The 21,780-nt window shown below is 37.1% G+C and overlaps 1 protein-coding gene and 1 long non-coding RNA gene across 4 annotated transcripts in view; one reads left to right on the plus strand and one right to left on the minus strand.

Moving 5' to 3' along the window:
* MIB1 (MIB E3 ubiquitin protein ligase 1) overlaps positions 1-21,780 on the plus strand; it is a 77,089-nt gene that overhangs the window by 36,207 nt on the left and 19,102 nt on the right. For 2 of the 3 annotated variants that reach the window (XM_059477101.1, XM_059477109.1), the window contains exons 13-15: positions 14,998-15,130; positions 15,510-15,596; positions 18,291-18,452. In XM_059477101.1, the coding sequence (XP_059333084.1) occupies positions 14,998-15,130; positions 15,510-15,596; positions 18,291-18,452 (382 nt within the window). The remainder of the gene's footprint in view (positions 1-14,997; positions 15,131-15,509; positions 15,597-18,290; positions 18,453-21,780) is intronic. The other variant, XM_059477116.1, reaches the window with a different exon arrangement.
* Positions 1,367-7,321, minus strand: LOC132076178 (uncharacterized). Its single transcript, XR_009418878.1, has 2 exons — positions 6,920-7,321; positions 1,367-6,820 (listed from the first exon to the last, which is right to left on the minus strand). It is a non-coding gene; the product is annotated as an uncharacterized LOC132076178 (long non-coding RNA).

Here is a 21,780-nt window from a genome sequence, read left to right on the forward strand (position 1 = left end):
TGTAGGTAGCTTTAGACCTGTGCATGGGAGATAGAACTAAAAAGAAATTTTAAATTAAGTATGGGAAAGTTAAACTTTTATTTAATACATGGTTTCTTGTTCGTGATTTTTAACTGAGTCAGTCATATTAAAAGTGCATTTATTTTGGACTTTTTTCAAAGTACTGTGAGCCTCAAAGCTTGGCAGACTTTGCCTCTTCAGTGTTAATGAGATTTTTTTCAGACAGAAAAAAGGAGAGTAAAATTTGAAAATACTGTCCAGATTGGTTATTTTTGCCACGTTATCATCTCTTGCTTATGTTTGATCTATTCGCATACCTGTGACTTCAGATTTTGAGCTGAAGACATGACTGTGAAGTGTAGGCGTATTTTATATCCGTTGCCCCAGTTAGTTTTAGATTTGCATTGTATCTTGTGAAGAGAGCTTTATTCACTCTGCAGCTAGCATCTTAAATAGAGGCTGCTCTTGGAGCTGACCTGACTTCACACACGTGCATGATTAGTTCTTCAGGGCAATAAATTCTGCTGGACTTTAAATCAAAAAACTGAAGTCCTGGAGTAAGATACAGATCTTAGGTATTGCTCTCCAATAGCAAGAAGTATGTCATCTTTATGTTCCTAAACTGGCAAGCAGGAGATTGTGGTTTAAAATAGAATTGTAACTTTTCCCCATGGTTTTCTTATTATTTAGGAGATCTCAATTTTTTTTTTTAGATTTGCAGATGGTTTGAATGGGTTGGCAGTGAGATTTCTAACTGTAGCAATTTAATTGAGAGGTGGGGTTTCTCACTTCTACGTAGTGTTAATGAGTGTCTTCAGGAAGTGTCTGCAGGACTCACGGGCCATGTTGTCATGGAGGTCTCAGAGAGACAAGTTCTGAGGAAATGAGAGTGGTACAAACCTGTCAAAGTGGTTTTTTGCTTTTGTATTTGCAGTTCCTGACAGTAAATGTAGGTTAAGCTCTAAGTGCAAAGAGAGTCTGTTTTTAAAACCTCTTATTAACGTATTATGTTAGAAAATGCTTTGGAAGAATACTTTTGTTCAAGTTGGTTTGGAGGAAGAGTATAATCTTCATGAGCAGACCTGTTATTAGGTGGCAGATTAGCCTGTAGTTGTTGAGGTCAGTAACAAATTTATTATCTTTAAGTAGTAAATAATGTGCCCAGCAGATACAAAATGGCAAATACAGTTCCTGCCCTGGGGAGTTTCCTTCCTTGTACAACATAAAAATGGGGAGAGGAATGTCCAGAAAGTAAACCTGCCCTGCCAATACTGTTCATGATTGTTTCTTTTGGGGTTTTGGGCTTTTTTGGTAAGTTCTGCTAGAAAGGGCACCAGGCATGAGGAAGAATACAAGAGACAATAAATCATTAGGAAGTGTTTATTTCACTGCTTGCCTATCTTCTTTGTAAATATTGTAAGAGATGGTTTTTACTGCATGTGGACAAAATGTTAAACACCAGTTGCTATTTATTTACAAATACAAACTTGAGATTTTGGAATACAGAATTTGCTACACTCCTGGTTACCTTCCATCTTCAGGCTGCCTAGAAGTTCAGCTGGACTGAAGAGAAGACTACATAATTGCTCTGAGCAGGTTTCATGTCCAGTTTTAACAACATCAGAAATCTTGTAGTGATCAATGCATAGCTACAGCTGGTTGAAGGGGACCAAATCCATTGAAGAGGTGATTTGGTTCCATTTTACCAGCTTTAGCAAAGCATTGGAGTGCAGGGAGCTTATAATTCACTAACACATTTTAAAGCACATGAGCAGTGCACAAAGAACACGCGGCTTTCTTCTGTGTTACACAATTTGTCTCTTGTCAATGCAAATTTTTAACTCTTTCCTAATTTGGAGATGGTATAATTAAAAGCTGTACACCCGAAAGGCCTGTACAGATTTGTTCTGTCCTTGTGTATTTCCTTGAGGATATTTGGATGAGTCTTAAATCAAATCATAGTTACAATTTAAACTTTGTCCTGTCTAGTGTAGTCAGATTTTAGAATAGGTTAGAAACTGTAGTCCTAAAGTTGCTATCAGAAATAGATAGAGCTCCCTTACTTCTTTATGTTAAATTTTACTGGGGAAGAACGTTTCAGTTTCCTTGTCACCCTCCTCCCCCCCTTCTCCTCATTCATTTTCTGGCAGGTTCCCTTTTGCAGCTGCTTTTATGCTGTAGTTGGTTAGCACAAATATAAATGCCAAGTGCTTTCAATTCCATTGCTATATCTCTGGTTAGTATTAACTTTTTAGGAATGATTATATAATATAGCAGGATAAATTTAATTTTTTTACCTTGATAACATATGTAAAAATGTTTAATGCCAGAAAAAGACAGCTTTAAAAGATTTATTTGGGGTTGCATTTCTTCTCAACTAAGGTCCTTAATACAAAATTGTGTGAGCTCACATAGCTTTTTTTTTGTATCATACTGAATTCTTTCTGAGGTTTGTCTGCAGTGGAAATTAGGGACAACCTTAGTTTAAACCATTCTCTAGTAATGAGTATGTCAAGGATAGTCGATGTGTGTTTGTTGCATAGTCTGATGATGGTGAGAAGATCTATGTTAATATATTCCCCAACACTATGTATCCTAATAGAAATGTAGCAGGTGTGTCACTTGCACTTAAGCATCAAGATGGCTATAAAATGAGTTTCTATTTTTACCAGTTATAGAGGAACTGTTTTACAGATACAGCTGCTCAAGTGCGCTTTTGGATGGCAATACAGTTTCATGTACTGGCCATATCGGGACAAAAAACGGCTGTGGAAAAAAAGCCGTGTAGCATTTGATAATGTCAGCATCTGTTATCCCTGTCAGTCACACAGTTGAAATGTTTGAGTTACAACTGTGTCAGCAGATGCCCAAAGTTCAACGTGTGCTCGGTTAAAATTGAACAGCTGATCTAAGTGATGGATGTGACATTTTAGAGTGACTGGGTATGTATTCTTAGAGATATGCTAACGTGAACTAGCAGGAAGCAATGTCAACATATAATTTTAACTTTTGTATCACTCTGAACTGTCATTTTGTGTCAGAATAACATTGCAATGTTATACAAGGGAGAACACAGTATAATAAATTGTTACCAAAAACCTCTTGGATAAATTAAAGCTGTTAAAAAAATCTGTCCCATTTTATAGAAGAAGTTAAATCAATTGGTGCTGAGTGCAGGAACTCATCAGGAAAAGAGGAAAATGCTTAGCAATTAACCCCTCAGTGAAACTGCTAGTTATACCAAACTGCTTCTGTGAGCATGACTGAGTTTAGTGGCCTTGTTTTATTCAGAAAAGCTAGTGCAATTTGATTTGTTTCCCACTACAAACCAGGTTTTAATTTAGATGTTAAGATACTGTAGCCTTCGTGTCAAAATATCTGCTCGTAAGAGAAAGAGGTTTAAAAAAAGTATTGAAACTTTGCTTTCTTAAGCAGGTAAGGTAATATTTCTGCTTGCATATATATATATTAATATGTAGTCTCAGGTGTTAAAAATATCAGGCTCGGATATTGTTAGCTGTTTGAGAATTATGTATTTAAAAATTAGTTCTCCATCTAAAAATTGTGTGTTGCCTTTGTTTATTTTTCTTGTTTGTTTTGGTTGGAGTTTTTTTCCTCACAGAAATTTTAGTAAGCAAAGGGCTACAGTTAGAATCTTTAATCTGGGCCAAATGTGCGTATTTATCATGGACATATTTAATAACTGCTTTTAGAAGGCTGCTGTCATGAATAGAAATGGCTGAATTGATGAGTGGGAAGTTCTTTCCTCGCATTTTCCCCTTGTTCCTGGATTTGATGTTGAGTATCTTTACCTAGGGATGGTATGCATCAGTGTATTTTAATTAATATCACTTTTAGAACTTGAAAGTATTGTGGAACTATTTCTCATGTAGTTCTTAAAATTTTTTTTATGGCAAATTTTCTTAAATTTGGATTTAAAATAAATTCAGCTAATTTGAAAAGAGTATTTAAGATACCTTACCTTTTAGGCTGTAGTTGTCATTTGTGTTTTCATTTAGGAATCTGTCAATAGCTTTAATCCGCTGACTAGCAACTCTGGCCTAGAAATCTCTGTATTGTCACTTTCTGTGCATAAACCTGACACTGCACTTTGTATCGAAGAGCTCAGTGAGCATAATACGTGCTGATTTGGAGAAAATGTTAACTTAAGTCTTATTAAATTGCGGAAGTTATACTCAATTATTTTGGCTGTCATTTTTTGTAGATTACACTGTAATTTCTTAGCTGTTAATACTTGTCTCAGTTGCAACCTGTGGATTTATGTTCTATGGTAGATGTAAATTTAAATACTACCATCTGAAGTACACAGAACAGGCTGTGATTGCTGTAACAGTGGCTTGTTTTTATGAGATGCATTTTGATAACTAGGCTTTTAAGTTTAGTTTAAGATCTATGAAGTGAGGAGTACTGGTAATGATGAATTTTGCAGCTATGCTGCAGTCTTAATTGGTGCATTTCAAGGTTTCATTTCCAGCCCTGCTTTGAATTCTGTTTGCAACTAATATTCTGTTTATCAGCTGTTAACAATTCTTCCTACCCACTTTTATAGTCACTTAATTTAATGTTTTGTGATTTGTTACTAACAAGTATGAGTTATTTTGGCAATACCAGCTGACCCTTAGCAAGCCAATTTGTCACATGAATGTCATTCAAACGAGAGTTTGAACCTGTTTCTTCCAGCAGCTGTTTAGTTTCCTCTTACTGGTCGTTCCTTGCCTGCCAAAAATACATACTTCTTTACATTCCATAGCATTGTATGTTCATATGGGTACATAAAGAAGTATGTGCTCTGAGCAGGTACACACAGAGTTGCTTGACTGCCTGTCAGATGAACCTAAAAAGTATTTTGCTGCATTTTCTTGCTGTCATTAGGTAAAACTGGCTAACAGTTCTTTGGAAGGACAACAGTTCTGATAAACTGATGGTAGAAAATAAACTTACTATGCTAACTGAACTTTGCAATGCAATTTACCTGCACAGTGTCTTAAAGCTGGGCATAGTTCATTATTTTGGGATGGCACTGATGTTAGAAGTGCTTTTCCATATTTTTGCAGCCTCTTCTCTTCTAAGTGACCGTGTTTAAGTAGAGAGTTGAATCGCTGATCGGTTTGCAATGTCTTTTCTTAGAATTCGTAGTTGTAGTCCACTGTAAAAACTTCAGCTTCCTCCCAGGTCTTTTAGCAAATTTTCATGCTGGGGTACAGTTTGCATCTGGTGTCCTGAAGGGAAGCATAGGCTGATATAAAATAGCAGTTATAAACTTATTTTCTTACCCCAAATCCCACTTCTATGCTTTTTGTATCCCATCCATTATTCTGCAAACTCTTTGCAGCTTTATCCTTATTTACACTGTATTTCAGAGTGATTTAAAAAACAAAAAATAAAGCAAAACAAACAAAAAAACCCCACAAAAAGCCAACCCAAACACAAAAGCACATGTCACCAGTGATCCTGCTTATCCTAAAGATGATGACATTGAATTAAGAAAACAACCTCTAACTGCTGTGACAGGATTTGGATTGTTAGGCCGAAGGTCACATGTGAAAGCTAATACCTATTCAACACTTCTGCAAGCAGCTTTTCTCGTTTTTTAAAACTGGCACTCACCTGCTTCAGTCAAAGTCTTGTCCACCCTTGAAATATTTATGACAGCTAAAATAATTAACTAAAAAATTAATCCAAACCAAACAAAAAAGCCTCATAGAAACAAAGCCCAAGTTTAACCCTGTTTTGTAAGATTTTCTGCAACTTGGTTTGGAGCAGTGGTTAAATATTTGATGTGCAGTACAGCTTTGACTTCTAAAGGACTGTCAGATATAGCTTATGGTTGCTTAATCTGTATTTCAGGAGTTGGTTTGGGTTACAGTAATGAGTAAGCTTTGTCTGTATAGCATTATAAGGTGAATTCAAAATAAGCTGAACAATTAGTAACTGTAATAGTTGTAAGGAAATCTGAGGGCAGAGGAAGTAAGAATTTCTGCAGCTCATGACAAAAACCTAGTGCAGCTGATAGAGAGCAAATCAGAGTGTAGCAGTAGCTAGCACAGTAGTACAAGGAGAATCAGCAATGCAGCATTAGAATCACAGCAGTCACATCCTAGTTTTTAAGTAGGCTGTTTTCATGTACGTCTGATAAAAAGCACCTTGAAAATTTTGCCGAGACCTATTTGAGAACTCAGCATTGCACTACCACACTGTTTATTAGGTTGTCTTTTTCAAGTTTGTACATTTTTAGTTGTGCATAGGAAGATAAGAATACATCTCACTGAAATGAACAACCAGTTAATGGCATTGCAATTTACTAGTTTATCTTCTTTAAAAAGAATTCTACCTACTAAGCAAGTTGGGATTTGGTTTTTTTGGTTTCTTCCTTTTTTTTTTTTTTTTTTTTGGCTATGAAATTTGGACTAGCAGTTGTTTTCTTTCAACCTGCTCTTTACACTACAAATGCTTGGTACTTTAGCACACTCAAAATTAAGCTGTTCCCAGAGTAGAGGGATTAATACAACAATTTAAAAAACAGTCTAGTAAATAAGATATACATGCAGAAAGTCATAGGCATCCTTTAAACGTGCAGAATAATGCAGGTCTCCTGATGTTCTGTTACCTGTAAGCTTAGTATCATGCAGCATTTGCAGTTGGAAGAGAGGTAATGACCTAGAGACACATCAGCAGCAGCCATCTCATCCTGAGTGCTCTCACTCTATTCGCTGAATCAGCTCTTCGTTACATGGGAGGGGGAGGCAAGGGGGGGCGAATGTCGGTGCATACAGTACCTCACCACCTTAAATAGATAAAACTTAAAAGAAAAAAAAGGCATGAATATGAGTGCCTAATTGGCACCTTCTTCCTTTCTTTTGAATGCTAAAATATGGATGATGTTGTATAGAAATTATACCTTATGTCTGCTGGACTGAGAGTTAAGACTCCAAGGATAGATGCTAGGAAGCCAAGGGAAGGTGAACTTAGCCCACTGTCAGATGAAGATAATCACAGGCAAAAAGAAAAATAAAAACCCAACAAAAGACCAAAACCAAGCCCCCAAAAGTTGGAGTTGCTTCCAAAAAAAAAAAATTAGAAAAAGGCACCAAAAAAATAGCGATCGTCTCCCCCCTCCCCCGGCAAATATTGGTTTCTTCTAGTTCCTTAGATATTGCACTGCATCTTTTCTTGCTTGAGGTTATGTTTCCAGGCTTAACTGTAGGCAGGTCTGTGTTGAAGCTACTTTCCATCTTCAGAGGTCAAGTCTGCTCGCGAGGTCAGGGCTCCCGCACACACACTACAGAAGTCACCAACCGTATTTCCCACTTAGAGGGCACGAGCAAAACTGTTACGGCTTTATAGGCAGCTAAGCATTTGAAACATGCACTCCCAGGCAAACAGGCTCTCTTGTGCCTCTCTCTTCCCTGACCATATTTAGTCAACCATTGCAAAAAATAGTCTCTCAGCTGTCGATTGTCGATCCGGCAGCGAAGGGAGCCTCTATCCGGCTCTCTGCCTATTGATTGTGCAGCCTGCACTTCCACCGCCGCTTAGCCATTTGTCCCCAGGTTTTTTTAGCACTGCCAAATAAAGCTCTCTCTCATGTTTCCAGTTAGATTTCCCAGGTTTTCACTGAGCTTGCGCTGCTACTAGTAAACCCTGATGAGGTTGTCACTATACTTAGAAACATTTGGGGCGGGAGGGGGGGGAGGAGTGGGAGAGGGAAAAAAAAAGGCAGCCCTGCTAGTAACAAGGCAGGGACTTCACGCAGATATAGAACAATAAATATCCTGCGCTGCCGTGGCAGGTTGTGTAACCTGGTTTCTTGATCACTGAAAAATGCTGTGACTAACGCGTTGATTAACCCAAGGTCTGAGCAGCCTCAGTCCAAGTTTTCAATTGCAAATCATACAGTTATTTTATAATTAAGAAGTCAGTGCCCATTTGTAGCCCTGCATTTCCATATTCAAATCAAGTTAGAAATTATTTTTAAAAAGTTTAATTAGTAAATTCATATCATTCCATACCATTACGTTTAATAATGCCATAGTATTTTGTTCCTAATGCTTATCCATAGAATTGCATCTAAAGAAAATAAATGCATGTATAAATTAGGTGCTACTGTTCTTTAAAAAAACTGAATCATTTTAGAAGAAAAGAAAAAAAGAAGAAATCAAGGGAACAGCTCATTGCATTAATCTTTCATGTTTACAAAATTGGCTCATGGCAAGACTAATAACTGCACATTCAAAATATGAAGAGAGATTTTCATATTCATGGGGAGTATATGCAATGTTTTTTTAAAATGAATAACTGAAATTTAGCATTTAAATACAACAGTTGGGAACCCAAATACATCAACACTTTGTATTTTGCAGACAAAATCTTTGCTTGGGAGCAAGAAGGATGAAAAAGGTGAAAATATGTCAATCTAAAATGAAACAAACTTATTAAATCAAGATACCATTCAATTAATATTGATGTAATTAGCAGTTACAAAGTTCAGTATGGTAGGGTACAGAGTGAATTGCGAAGTCCTGAGCAGGCCAGTATATTGGATTTATACTTCCCTTGGTGCTTCTTTTTGTGTTGATTTTATCCTGTGCTTGGTTACTGCTTACCCTGTAACTTCTGTTGCTTTCTGGTTGAAGTCACATTTTTGCTTTTCTCTTTGTTTTCATAATTATACACTGAAGACAAAGTGTTGTGCAATACATGCTTGTGAATTCCATGTAAATGTATATACCTCATTGTTTCTTTGTTTACATGTATATTGAAACTGATTTTTCAAAAGCAAGAGATGCTTGAAAATCTGAGAAGCAGAAAGAAGGAACCAGCCTGCCTTCTTAAACTTTTACTAACTAGACCATTGGTCAGATAGGAATTCTATCTGCAACTCTCAATTCAAGGTACAGTGTGCTCAGTAGTACCAGTCTAAGGTAATAATCTCTTCCTGTTGCTTGTTCCTGAGAGATAGAAACTTCCTTCTTCATTCTTCCAGTGGTTCTCTGTACTGCACAGTGAGTATCCTGTGAATCAGATCAGGGAGCTGATTTGGCTTGGAGTTGTGTGCTGACGTGCACTTACGATCTTATGGTTGCCAAAAATAGTGCTGTCCTGCTCCTGTGTTACTTCTTGCACTATGTTGGTACAAATGTTTCTTTGGCTTCACAGTGAGCAGGCTTGGAGTACTATTCCAGATGAGAAATAATCCAGCAGAAAGGGATGACCTTTCAGATGCTGTGTTGGGACCACTTTTTGTGGAAGCTTTTTTTGAGCTGAGGTGGTAGTCAACAGGACAAGAAAGGGATTAGTAAAACGTGTTTTTTCTTCAGTTATGTTGTAAAATGCATGTCAGACTACTCAGTCTTGAAAGAAAACTTTGCCATGGAAGCTATCTTTAAATCTGAATTGTTCCTTCAACTATTTGAGGCTCTAACAGGAGACAGGTGAATGGGTTTAGCTGAGCCAGGGTTAGGAGTCTGGAGAGGAGTATGTGGAGGTGGTGCATGTGTATGTGGAGAATACTTCAAGCCAGGATTACTGTAAAACACATTATGAAACCATGTCATACTGAGACAGTGGAAACCTGAGTTGAGGGAGGAGAATGGCATGAAAGTAGAAAAACCTGTAATAGAAAGTGCAGTGAATCATTACAACCTCTGGTGATAGGATTGCTGATAAGTTTATGCTGATCTAAGACTTTGCTTCTGGAAAGGGCAGTGTGCCCTCCCTGCAGCTCTGGCTTTGTCATTCCCTTACTCCTATTGCTTCTAGTGATCATGAAGTTGCAGGGTAGGTTGGATTATCTCATTGATCTGTCTGAAAGCAAACTTGCCAAATCAGGAGTCTGGCAGGTTGTTTCAGTTGCTAGAAAATGATGTGGCTGTACAGCCAACATAATGCAGGAACTGGAGTGCAGGGAAAAAAGTGGGATTGTAGCAATTTAGTTAAATGTGCTTATGCAGATTGTGGAGTAGCCTTTCTAATTTTTTCTGCCTAAGTATTTGTTTCTATAAAACCTTAACAAACAAACTCTGAAAGGCTAAACAAACAAATCCACTCTACCACTATCCCACAAGCCTTCAACCTTCTTCATTTGCCTCATTCTGCAGTCAAATTGCAGTTGTTGGCAGAGAATCTTCTCTAGTTTTTGTTCATGTTGTTTTAAAACAGGGTGCAAGGATGTTTTTGCAGTTAAGACTGCTAAATCTGGAATTTTTTATACAATGAGGCGTTGGCCTCATCTTGTTTAGAAGTACTTTTATCTTGTAGATTTTCCAAATAGATCTGTTATTGTATGTTGCATTCTCAGATAGTACTGATGAGCATCTGCAAAAACTCTGTGAACAAAGTACTGCATAAAACCCAACATTTTATATGTAGGTTGGTAATGAATAATACACCATATGCTAACTTTTCATCATAAGAATAAATTTTTTTTGTATGTCTAATGTTGGTAACTGGTGTTGAAACAAGTGCTCTGTGTGGCAGAAAGTTAATTAGTGTATTGTTCAGATTTGTGCAATATCTTATATTGAAAATACACGGTTCATACTGCTGAATTTCCATGGCAAGGGCTGGAATGAGATGATCTGTAAGGTCTCTTCTAATCCAAGTGATTCTGTGGTCCTATATATGTTAAGTTGTGGTTCCAGACTCTCTAAAAACCTGAAACAGAAAAAAAAAAGTACTACTTATGTGGCAAGATCAAATAAAGATGCATGCAACAGCAGCATTTGCTGTTACTCTTCTGCATCTCAAATTAAATGTAGCACCATATTAGTGGATGTTCCTTTGACCAAATCACTTGTAACTATTTGAGTCTGGGCTGTCATTTTATGGGGATGAATTGGGCAGTATAAGGCAGTGTACCCCCAGCAGCTGCACCTGGGAGAGCAGCAGATACCTCTGTCTCAGCCCCCTATGCACACATGAGCTTTCTCTGTCCTTTTTGACTGAGCACGTGTTTAGCACCTAGAGAAGAAGCAATAGTTTACTTATCCCTATTAAAGCTTTGCAGATAACTCCCTCAACAATTCTCACTGGAGTTTTTATCTTCTTGTTCCATTAGAAATGTTCAGAAGTTGCAAATGGGCATCCAGGTAAAAAAGGCCCAAAATCTTTTTATGAGCTTCCCGCTAAGCTGAAAATACTGCAGACCAATAAATACCAAAGCTTGCCTATTAGAAAATTTTTTTATTGGTGATGCTTTAGTAATAATGTACAAATAACACAGTGATGGTACAAGTTCTGTGTTTCAATTAAGAGTTTTAAGCATTTCATCAGTAGTCTTTGCAGCTCCTCAGCCAGCCATATAATCTGTTACAGTTGAATACACTGAAGATGATAGTTTGTAAAGTTTTCTTCAGGTGTTTTCATGATCAGGGTTACTAATAGATTATTTCTTGATCTTTGCAGTGCAACTACAGTGAAAGCAGTCTGTGGTTTGTTTAATGTATACAAGATAAAAGCCAGTTTTCACATCTATGTTGTGAGCAATACAACCCAGCTTCTTCTGTAATACTTCATGGGGGAGAGTGAATCATGAATTATGTGTAATTGGCAACAAGAATTCTCTAATTTGACTTTTTATGATGTATGCCTGTTCCAGTGAGTGCTGCTCTGAATGGTAGCCACTTAGCTGTCAAAATTTTGGCAGGAGCTCTAGAAAATCCTATAAAAATTGAAAGAAACTACCTCTCATCTAATGAGGAGGAGGATGCAGCCACTGAGCTGAATTTACCATTGTAGCATATTAATATCTTGCAGAATTTTAAGGTGTCATTCCTTGAAACAGTCCTTCTAGCCTGCTGTCCTGTAATATAGCATGGTCTGAAAGAGAGATATAGTCTTTTTCTGAATAAAAAGAAACAACTGAGTAGTGGTTCCTGACCCTTCAGTGATTTGCTGTGAACAGTAAGATAAAAATGTATTCCATACAGATGCTATTTGTTTTGGTGGTCCTTCTGCTTTTCCAGTAAGACCAATGTATCTTAAAAGCATTCAGAAATGTAGCAGGCATCTCATTTCTCTGAAAGTAAGATATCTCCAAATATTTTTCAGTCAAACTTCAGATAAAAATTTTTCTGGTGTAAGACAGCAAACTAAAGAGTTCAAAGAGGATCTGGTAAGGATAGCATTCACATATTAAGATGAGTGATTTTTCTTCACAGCACACAAAATGCTGAGTAAGTTGGTTTCTTATTTTTGTTTCAAAGATGAGATGTATTAAAGAAATGTCAGTAGTATTTCTGAAGTATATTTACATATTGAGAAATCTGATAAAGTGTGTCAATGGACTTCAAATTTTGTTCATCTGTAGAATTGGCAATTTTCTTATTTCCTTACTGAAAAAAAAGGATATAAAATATCATTGAGTTGGTTAAGACAGTTTGTTGTTTAGTGACTGGAGCTACTTTGGAGACATGCTGGCTGTAATTGGTGTTGATGCCCTTTCACAGTGTTCCTCAAGTTGTAGTTGCAGTTTTAAGAAAAATTTCTTGTTGGTCTTTTTTGTTTCTTTGTTTTGTTAGGTTATTGTTGCCCCACCTTTTCCTCATTGCTCATAGTCATATTCCTTCTGTCAGTCACAGGGAATTTTCAGGAATTTTTTATTGTGTTTTTAGACTATCCACAGTAGATAAGAGCTTTATGGGGTCTTTGGAAGCACTGAGCCTGGCAGGTGAAGATAAAGAGCTTACATGACATGATGCCCTGTGGGAAGCCACTATAGAAGGCTAGTTGTGCTGTTGGGACTGTGTGCTTTGAATCAGCCCAGCATTCTGAAGAGCTGGTGTGGTGGTGTGCCCAGATACCAAGCAAACCATAGTGCCCCAGGCATGCTCCCCTAAAGCAGCTAAACACAGTTCTGATGGTGCCAAGATTTGTAGATATGGCATCTTTGCATTACGAAGTAGACTATGTTTATCAGTGCAACTTTATACTGGTTAATTTTGCCACATTTCATGAAGCTTTGGTAACTTGAGTTTTATTAAATTATATCGCTAATTTTGAAAAATCCTGCATAAGTGAATCTCCCAAAGAATTAATGTTGCCATTGTTTGGTTTTTTTTCTGAAGTATTCTAGTCTTCCTAGCACATGAGAGCTGTAGAAGGTATTATGAATAGAAACTGAGCAATGGCTTACAATGAGCAATGTACAGTCTGTTAAGTGTTGTTGTCTTATATTGCTGTGTTATAAGTGGTTTGGACTGTGAGGAAGTGAGAAGCAATCTGCCAAGAAAATAAATAATCCTAAGAGGCTGAGAATGGCTTCTGTCCACTCTGAGGAAGACAAACATCCAGAGCAGCATGGCTATGGGTGCTTCATGTAGCAGTTGGTTTCCTGTGGGTTTGTATGACCTTGTGGCTTGAAAATGCAGTTGGTTAGTTGGGATTCCTATAGACACTCTGATTCTGGGGACAGAAAAGTGTCACTTAATATGCCATTCTGACAGCTGTAGCATAGGTGTGAAACCAGAGGTTTCTGTTGTGCACTCAGTAGCAGGAGAACATGGAGATGCTTGTTAAGCAGAGTCTTTTATGGGAGCATTTGAGCAGAGAGTAGGAAGGAATGCACTTCCTTACTGTTACCTCACAGACTTCTCTGCTTTCAAGGAAGGCCTATTAGGGTGATCTGTGCCCAGACACAACTTCTAGGGTTTTTTTATAGGGAACTCATTGGCTTGTTCTAAAAGAGAGCTTAGGAATGAATACTACTTCACCTCAGTGTGGATGTTCAAGGAAACATATGATTGGAATGAACTGGGAGCTCAGTTCTTACTTGACGGGGCAGTCATTCATGCCTTATGAGGGTATTTTTAAGTAAAAGCTGAGAGGTTCAATCATGAGGCTTTTTCTGAGGATTATTGAGATCCCACATTTTTGATACCAGAGCTCTTGAAGAACTCTTTAATTTAGATACATTATCTGCCTTGCAATGCACTGTGTGACTGAGTGGTTCCACTTGCATTAGCAAGGATTACTTGGATTTTAAAAATTTGAATTTTGTGCAGAAGCCGTGTTTCTCCTGTAGATATCATGTTCCTTCAACAGTAGGGAAACATCAGATGACAGAAGAGGTTTCTTGGCACAGGATTGTAGCAGTTTCTGGTTTTGTGTTTATCTTTAAGGAACTGTCATAAGGGAGCTGCATATGCTGTTTATAAAGATAAGACAATAAGGGGTTTAAGTTTGGTAACTTATGTATTCCAAAAGCTAAGTGAAGACATATAAGCTTACAAAAACCGTATTTCTCAGAGAATACAAGATTGAGCAATTTGTTTATCTAGCATTGTCTTGTTAATACCCTTAACTGAAGGTTAACTTTGGATTTTATGGATTTTAGTGTGCTTTAATACTTGTAGTAGTCAAGTTGCTTTTCCCCACCCTATTCCCTGACTACCAGACACTGCCATGGTATGTTATAGTCAACCATTATTTGTTAAGAAAATATCCCACTAGTTCTCACTTAACAGTTTCAGCATTTATTTTTTCTGTGCTTAAGAGATCTTCCTCCATTTTCTTTCCTAGAAACTGAGTTTTAACTGTTACAGCCCATGGCATCAGTTTATAAAGTGATGATTTTAAAGAAATCTAATGTAGTGGAACTTGGTCATTAAATACTGAAGTAAAGGATGCTATAAGGATTTGAGGGAGAAAATTATTTTCTCTACATTTCAGAGATTGTTTGAATGCTTCTTTAATGTAATTTTTACTGCTAGATAGCATTCTTCTAAAAAACAAACCTGATCCTCACACTGTTCCAGGCATTGTATGGTTTGTTTGTGTGCTTTAATGAGAGGGAAATGAACATTAAATTATTCTGCTTTGAAACTGTTGGTATAGCTTTTCACCCACTCTCTCTGTTTGAAAAAAGATGAAAATTATTTTAGCCACTAGTACATAGCTTTGAGAATTAATGTTGTTCTACTGTTGTCACTCAGCATACGTTGTAGGGGTGTTTATGCCATCTCTGCTTATATTTTTCAGCGCAATGCGTGTGTTGTTGTCCAAGTTACCACGACCGTGGATTGTTGATGAGAAAAAAGATGATGGTTACACAGCCTTACATCTGGCAGCTCTTAATAATCATGTGGAAGTGGCTGAACTTTTGGTGCATCAGGTAGGACTTTTCTCAGGAGGATTTAAATGTCATGCTTTGGTTAACCATCTGATATGAAAATAGTTGGCTGCTTTACGCCTGCAGTCGCAATGCAGAAGCAGTGGAGGAGGGAAGGACGTGTTGAGCTCTAAAGGTCAAATTTGCCTTTGAGATTGTTACAATGGCCTAATGGTGCAGACGGACTGAAAAATTGGATACCTAGTTTCATTCAACAGATCAACATTTGTACAGTGAATAATTGAAGTTTTCAATCACTTTTGTTCTCAAATCCCCTAACTAGGAATTGTATTCAGAGTCATAGTCAGTGTCCTAATGGACTGCCTTGCCTGTAGATGAGTTGCTGGGGTGATAATGCTCTAATGTTTTGAATATCTTGCAGGGCAATGCTAACCTGGATATCCAGAACGTTAACCAGCAAACTGCTCTTCATCTTGCTGTTGAACGACAGCATACACAAATTGTTAGGGTAAGTATCTTATTTGCAGTAAGCCATATGGTTAATGGCATTTGGCTAAAGCTGATGGTGGCTGTTAAAATATGAATATTTCATGAACGTTCAGAAAATTATTTGACAACATATAGTCGCTGCATGTTTGTTTGATTGGATTTTGTTTCATTCAGAAGCCTGCCAACTTGCACAGAAGGTCAGTCAGCAATATGAACGCTGCTTGAAGCATGCTAAATTTTTGTACATGTACATTATGGTTTCCTCTGTGTGGCTGCCAATTCCAGCATCCCTTCTTGTTTAGTAAGGAAGAATATGTTCAGCTGTTACTTGTCTGAATCTTGTGGTGCTGTAAGGGGATCTTCAAATAGCATTTCTGATGCCTCCTGCTGTATGAGTAATTGTTCTTGCTCATAGCTTTTGCAAATTATAACACGAAACATCTTTTAGAACCTTAACTCCTTTTCAGTCTCTGAGTGTTTGACATTCCATGCTCTTAGCTTGGGAGACCTATAAGCAGTGAACAGTAGTGCCCTATTGGTGAAAGGAATGCTATCCTGCTTTTTTGCTTGCATGGTTGCAAAAGTGAATGCTTCAACTTAACAAAGCTTTGTTGCTAGCACAGGAAGTGCGATGAGTCTGGCATAGCTTGCTGTGTCTGGCCTGTCATAGAGGACCTGTGTGACTGTTTGCCTTGCTGCTGTGGGATTTTGAGGCTCGGAGAGAGCACTCACTGCTCTCAGAGTGAATACATCAACCTGGCCTTGGCCTTTGATGAATTTTTTTTTTTTTATGGAGTCATCTTGTATGGAAAACTGTCTCTTATTCAGGCCTACACAGAATTGTTGCCCTATGCAGACGTGCATTCTGTTAGGTGTTATTTAGCCATAAGGTTTCTCCCTCTCTGCGGGCTGATGGGTGTGATCCCGTTACAGTGAAACATGTGATATGGCCCTATATCTGGAACTGCTTGCTACCAGAAGAATGGTTTCCTAGAGTCAGTGCCACTTGCATCCTGTAAGCTATTTGGCAGCTGTGTTTGGTGAACTCTTGTGCCCTTCTGGAATTTACACAGTACCTGGGAATACAATATTAATGTAGCAGATGAGAGGAAGGTAGGCACGTAGAACAACTAGCATGTGTGTTTCACTGACATGCTTGTATCTGAGAATGTTTAAGTGAATGACCCTGTAGAGTATCCGTTTTTCAGAACTGGATTAACTTTTAATAAGTCCTAAAATAGCTCATGTAGCCATGCAAAGAACATGTTGGCTCCATATTCCAAAACTAATTCCTATTGGATAGCTTCCAGGGCTGGGTTTGTACCCTCAGGCATTTGTGGAATAGTGGTCAAAGGTAGCACGGTTCTTTTAAAAGTCCTACTGCCATGACAAAGGGCAATGGTTTGCTTTTTTTTTTAAATCATTTTTTTTAAACTTCTGCAAAGACTCTGAAAATCTGTGGTAGTCAAGGATTCCAGGAGGAACTCATAGCAGTAAAGACCTAGTGGTAGACACAAGATATGAATATGAGAAAGAAATTGGTCCAGAGAAAATCCATTTAGAGAGTGTAAGAAGTTGAGACTAGACTGTGTCAGCTATTAGCTGGTATTCTTGATGTCACTTGTGGAAGAGAAGGTTGGGGAAAATGATAAACTGCAAACAATTGCAGACAGATACTTCCTTGAAAATTAGGCTTTCAATTCCTTTTAGCCTGTTCTGATGTTTGAGGTTCTTTGGTTCTGAGAAACTGAAACTCCTTGCAGGCATGTGGGTTCCAAAGAGGGAGATCCCTCTTTGTATATTCTTGGTTCTGGATTATGCCTTTTGTCTCTACTGCTAATCCCAATTTTGCAGAGTAGCAGAAGCTCAAAAACTGAAGTTAAAACCTCAGCTGCTGCCTACAGACTTCTGAATGGCAACAGTGATGGAGTTTAATTTTTAGGGACAGTTAGTATTTTTTTGTCAGCATGTGTTGCTCTGTTTTGTTCAACAGTGTATTTAAGCAAGTTCTGGTGGGCTGAATTATGGAAGGGCTGTATACAAAGGCCATAGGAATAGGAGGGCCTGTGCAGCCTTGTGCTTGTTTTGTGTCATGTGAATAGGAACGGGTGTCTAAAATTAGCTTAGAGACAAGTCTTACAGTTCATTACTTTCCAAAGTGTTCTGAGAGACTTTTTAATAGTGTCATTGGTTTTTATGTCTTCTCCTGAATTAGGGTTAACCAAAGTACATGCTTAACTACTTTGCTAATGTGAGGACACTGTAAATTAAGTTGTAAAGTTTAGTATGGTGTGAAAATGATGATTTTTGAGATCATTGAAAACTAATAGTAAAGAATATATACCTATCTCAAGTATTGTACATATTGCTCTAATAAATTACATTGTTTGTAGGCTGTCTTACAAGAATTAAAGTCTAAGGAAGTAGAAAGGATCCTCTTAAATTATGTCTTTGTAGCATTCAGAGCAGAGGCAAGCATTAGCCTTCTGCTGAAATAAGCTTGATATTTGAGACAGATAAATGTGTTGGTTGAGGGCTGAGCTCCAGGTAAGGAAAATGAATTTAAATTAATTTAACAGTGAATTGTAGCAAGATAGGAGTAGCCCTTTTGAACCTCCTAGAGAATCCTAAACCATAATTTTTTTTAGAACTAAATTAGTTCTAAAAGGGAGCTTTTTTTTTTTTTTTTTAATTTGGTTCTCTCTCTTTTCAGCTCTTAGTTCGTGCAGGTGCTAAATTGGATATTCAGGATAAAGATGGGGATACTCCCCTGCATGAAGCCCTGAGACACCACACTCTGTCACAGCTCCGCCAACTCCAAGACATGCAAGATGTGGGCAAGGTAGATACTGCTTGGGAGCCATCAAAGAACACAGTAAATAAAACACATTTATTTATTCTTTTTTTCCCCTGTATATTTGTCTCTTGGTCTACTTCTGTACTGTTGGACTGAGTTTTGGCAGCATTACTTTATGTAGCCATTCTGCATTAAACTGCAGTGTAGGCAGAAATCATATTGTTCTATGTGGCTTTCTGCATGAAGTCATTACCTTTTTTAAAGAAAGAGGGTTATGTAGCTCAAAAATATTTCTAAGAATTTATCTTCTGTAGTGAACATATATGGCTGCCAAAAAATCAAAGTAGCATTTTTGGAAAGAGAATTCAACAGTATTACAGTACAGAATAAGACTGAAATAGTTTTCTGTGATTCAGCGTCTTGCATGTCTTTATAACTTTAGTTGCTTAGTTGCTTCTCTAACTTTCTGAAAGTATTTTCTGTTAGAACAGGGCATTCTTAATTTAGTATGTTTATTGAGATCTGTATTTTTGACAGAGTTCAGTTCAGAAATTGTGCTGTAGTAAGGGTATAGTCAAATAGCCTCCAGGTAGTAAAAGTCAAAATGTTTTACTGGAAAAAAGAAACCCTCACACCCAAGAAGCTGTGTGAACCCCATATATAGAGGTGAAGTTTGTAGTTTACCTGAGAGACAAAGGAGGAATAAAATTATGGAGCAATTCAGATTGAGAAAAAGAAACATTTTTTTTTCTTTAGATATTAAAGATGCACAAAATAATGGTGTATCAGTGTATCAGAACTACCGAACCGTTAGTTGTTAGTATAATGTTTTTTCTGATTTTAATTGAGGGTTAAAATTAGAAATTTTTTTGTTGTTGCTTTTGCGTTTCATTAAGAAAAAACAAATACACCAACTTTATGAAAAGTCTTTGTTCAAAACTATAATTCCACTGTACCATTTTTTTTTTCAAATTGGTTACTGAATCTCACTGAAATACACTGGGATAAGCCTTGAAAGAGATTTGAAATATGTCTAACGTGTAAGAAAATGTGTTTGTCCTTTTAAATGAGACAAGAAGAGCAGTGACAGCTCAGTTGTTTCTGTGATCTGAAATGGACTCTATGAGAGCTGTCTGGAATACTTTGTGTTTAACTGTGAAATGAATGAAAGGGAATTTTTTTTCTCAGATTTGGCATTTCATAAATTGGTTTCTCTGCTCAGTCTTATTAATGGCTTTCACAATGAAACTAGAGTTGTGCATTGAGTTTTGGGGATTTTAACCGAAGCGGGGTTTTTTTCCATCACCTTTTAAACTTCTCTTTGTGGGGGGGGGGAATTTATATTTTAAATAATAAAGTTTTATCTCTAGTTTCATTTGAGAAGTATTCTTGGTTTCAAACAAAAGTGTAATTTTTTCACATTTCTATTGAAGTAATAAGACAAAGATAAGGCAGAAGATATGAGGAACAAAAAAATTCCCTCATCATTGTGTCTCTGATCACCTAAAAATGTTTTAAAGTTTTAAAAAATCATGATCAACCAATACCTCCTCTCCTTTATTAGCGTGATCAAACTACTGGTCATTTCTTTGCACTTTGTTTAGCTGCAGAGAAAATTTCTGCCAAACTAACAAATTTGGGAGGTTTCAGTGGTGTGGAGAAGATAAGTTCTGGCAGAGAAGAGACAAAAACTTGCTTGTTTTTATTTTTTGTGAAATGTAAAAGATGGAGTAAATATATCTGAAAACGCTTTAAGATGATCAGCAAATCAAATTATCCTGAAAACGTTTTGTGAAAACAGGAAATGAGAACAATACCTGTACCTATCTACCTTTATTTAAATAACAGTAAGGTAAAAATTCTATGAACTAGGTTTTACCATTAAACAGTTTTAAATATTAAGCTGCCTTTTCCCCAAAATTGAGTATCAACAAAGATGGAATTGAAGCTGTAAAAATATGTGCAGGCATTTGGATGTTTAAAGCTATCCAAGGACACGTTGGTAATTTGTTTTGTGTGGAATTGCAAATACAGGTTTTGATGGATAATAGATGATAAAGAGGATTAATAGTTTTGCCTGAGAATCAGTAAGGTTTTCTTTTTGTAAATGTTTTGACTTAAATGGAGGGTTTGTTTTGAGAGATTTTTTTTATTCTTCTTCATTAATTCCTTTAAAGGTTGCAAAATGTGTCAGATTTCATTAGGCAATGTGATAGCAACACATCTCTGTAAATATTTAGCTTTTAGAGCTCATTTTTGCTTGGCTAAATTTTAATTAATTTTGCGCTCCTGTCTTGGAGATTCCAACCTACTGAGGCCTGTAGGGCGCCTCTCTGTAGCACATACATACTTAATAGAAATAATTATTTCTATTTTTGTTTCAGTTGAATAAACTGAAAAGAAAAATCTCACTTGCAGGATTTTAGAGTTTTTTCATACTTGATCAAGTTTGTTAGACAGCAACTCATTGAAATTGTATGATTTGTTACTTTTTACTTTGACCACTGTTAAAAATATGAAACGATACTTTTTACTGATTACCATTCACTTATTTCACAAGTGGAACTAAATTGAAGGAATTCTTTAACATTGATTTTTTTTTTCAGTAGTTCCTTCTGAATGCCAACGTTATGCTCGTTGGAGCAGGCTCCCCAGGGAAGTGGTCACAGCACCAAGCCTGCCAGAGTTCAAGAAGCCTTTGGACAATGATCTCAGGCGCCTGGTGCAACTCTTGGGGCTATCCTGTGCAGGGGCAGGAGCTGAACTTAATGATCCTGTGAATTCCTTCCAACTCAGGATATTTTATGTTATACATAAAACAATTTTTGTCAGGTTTCTTCAGCTGATTTTTTGATAGACTGTTTAAATGCTTACATTCATGCATGTAGTGAGCAATCTTGATAGTACACAAAGCCCTACTCTTTTTAGGTACCATTCTGAAAAATATTACTGTGCTCAAGTGCTATGAGCAGTGAACCCCATTTCTTTAAGTAATTTTTAAGTTTTTCATCCAGCATATTGTGGTGACTACAGCTGGGAGGAGGAGAAATTTTCTGAAGTATAGTCTCCACCACCACAAAAAAGTCATTTGAATTGCTTTATTAGATGCACTGTTCTAGCCTACAGTACTTCTTATCCTAAACAACTGTATTATTCCCAGGGTCATTTTGTGTCATTTATTTTAATATACAAGTGTCTTTAAGGTATATTTCTGACTCTTAAAATGCTTTTAAGTGATGCCACCGCCTAAATCCTAACTTAAAAGAAAGAAGCTAATGGAAAGTGTTTACTGCTTCAAAGGTACAATTACTTGGATTATATTTGTACAGTTTTTGTGGATTGCACTGAGACTTCTCCCTCACTGGTGCATTGGCTGGGTTTGCTTGTGTTGATGCATTTCAGGGGT

This window comes from Ammospiza nelsoni, chromosome 1, assembly GCF_027579445.1.
Source record: "Ammospiza nelsoni isolate bAmmNel1 chromosome 1, bAmmNel1.pri, whole genome shotgun sequence".
Lineage (NCBI taxonomy): Eukaryota > Metazoa > Chordata > Aves > Passeriformes > Passerellidae > Ammospiza > Ammospiza nelsoni.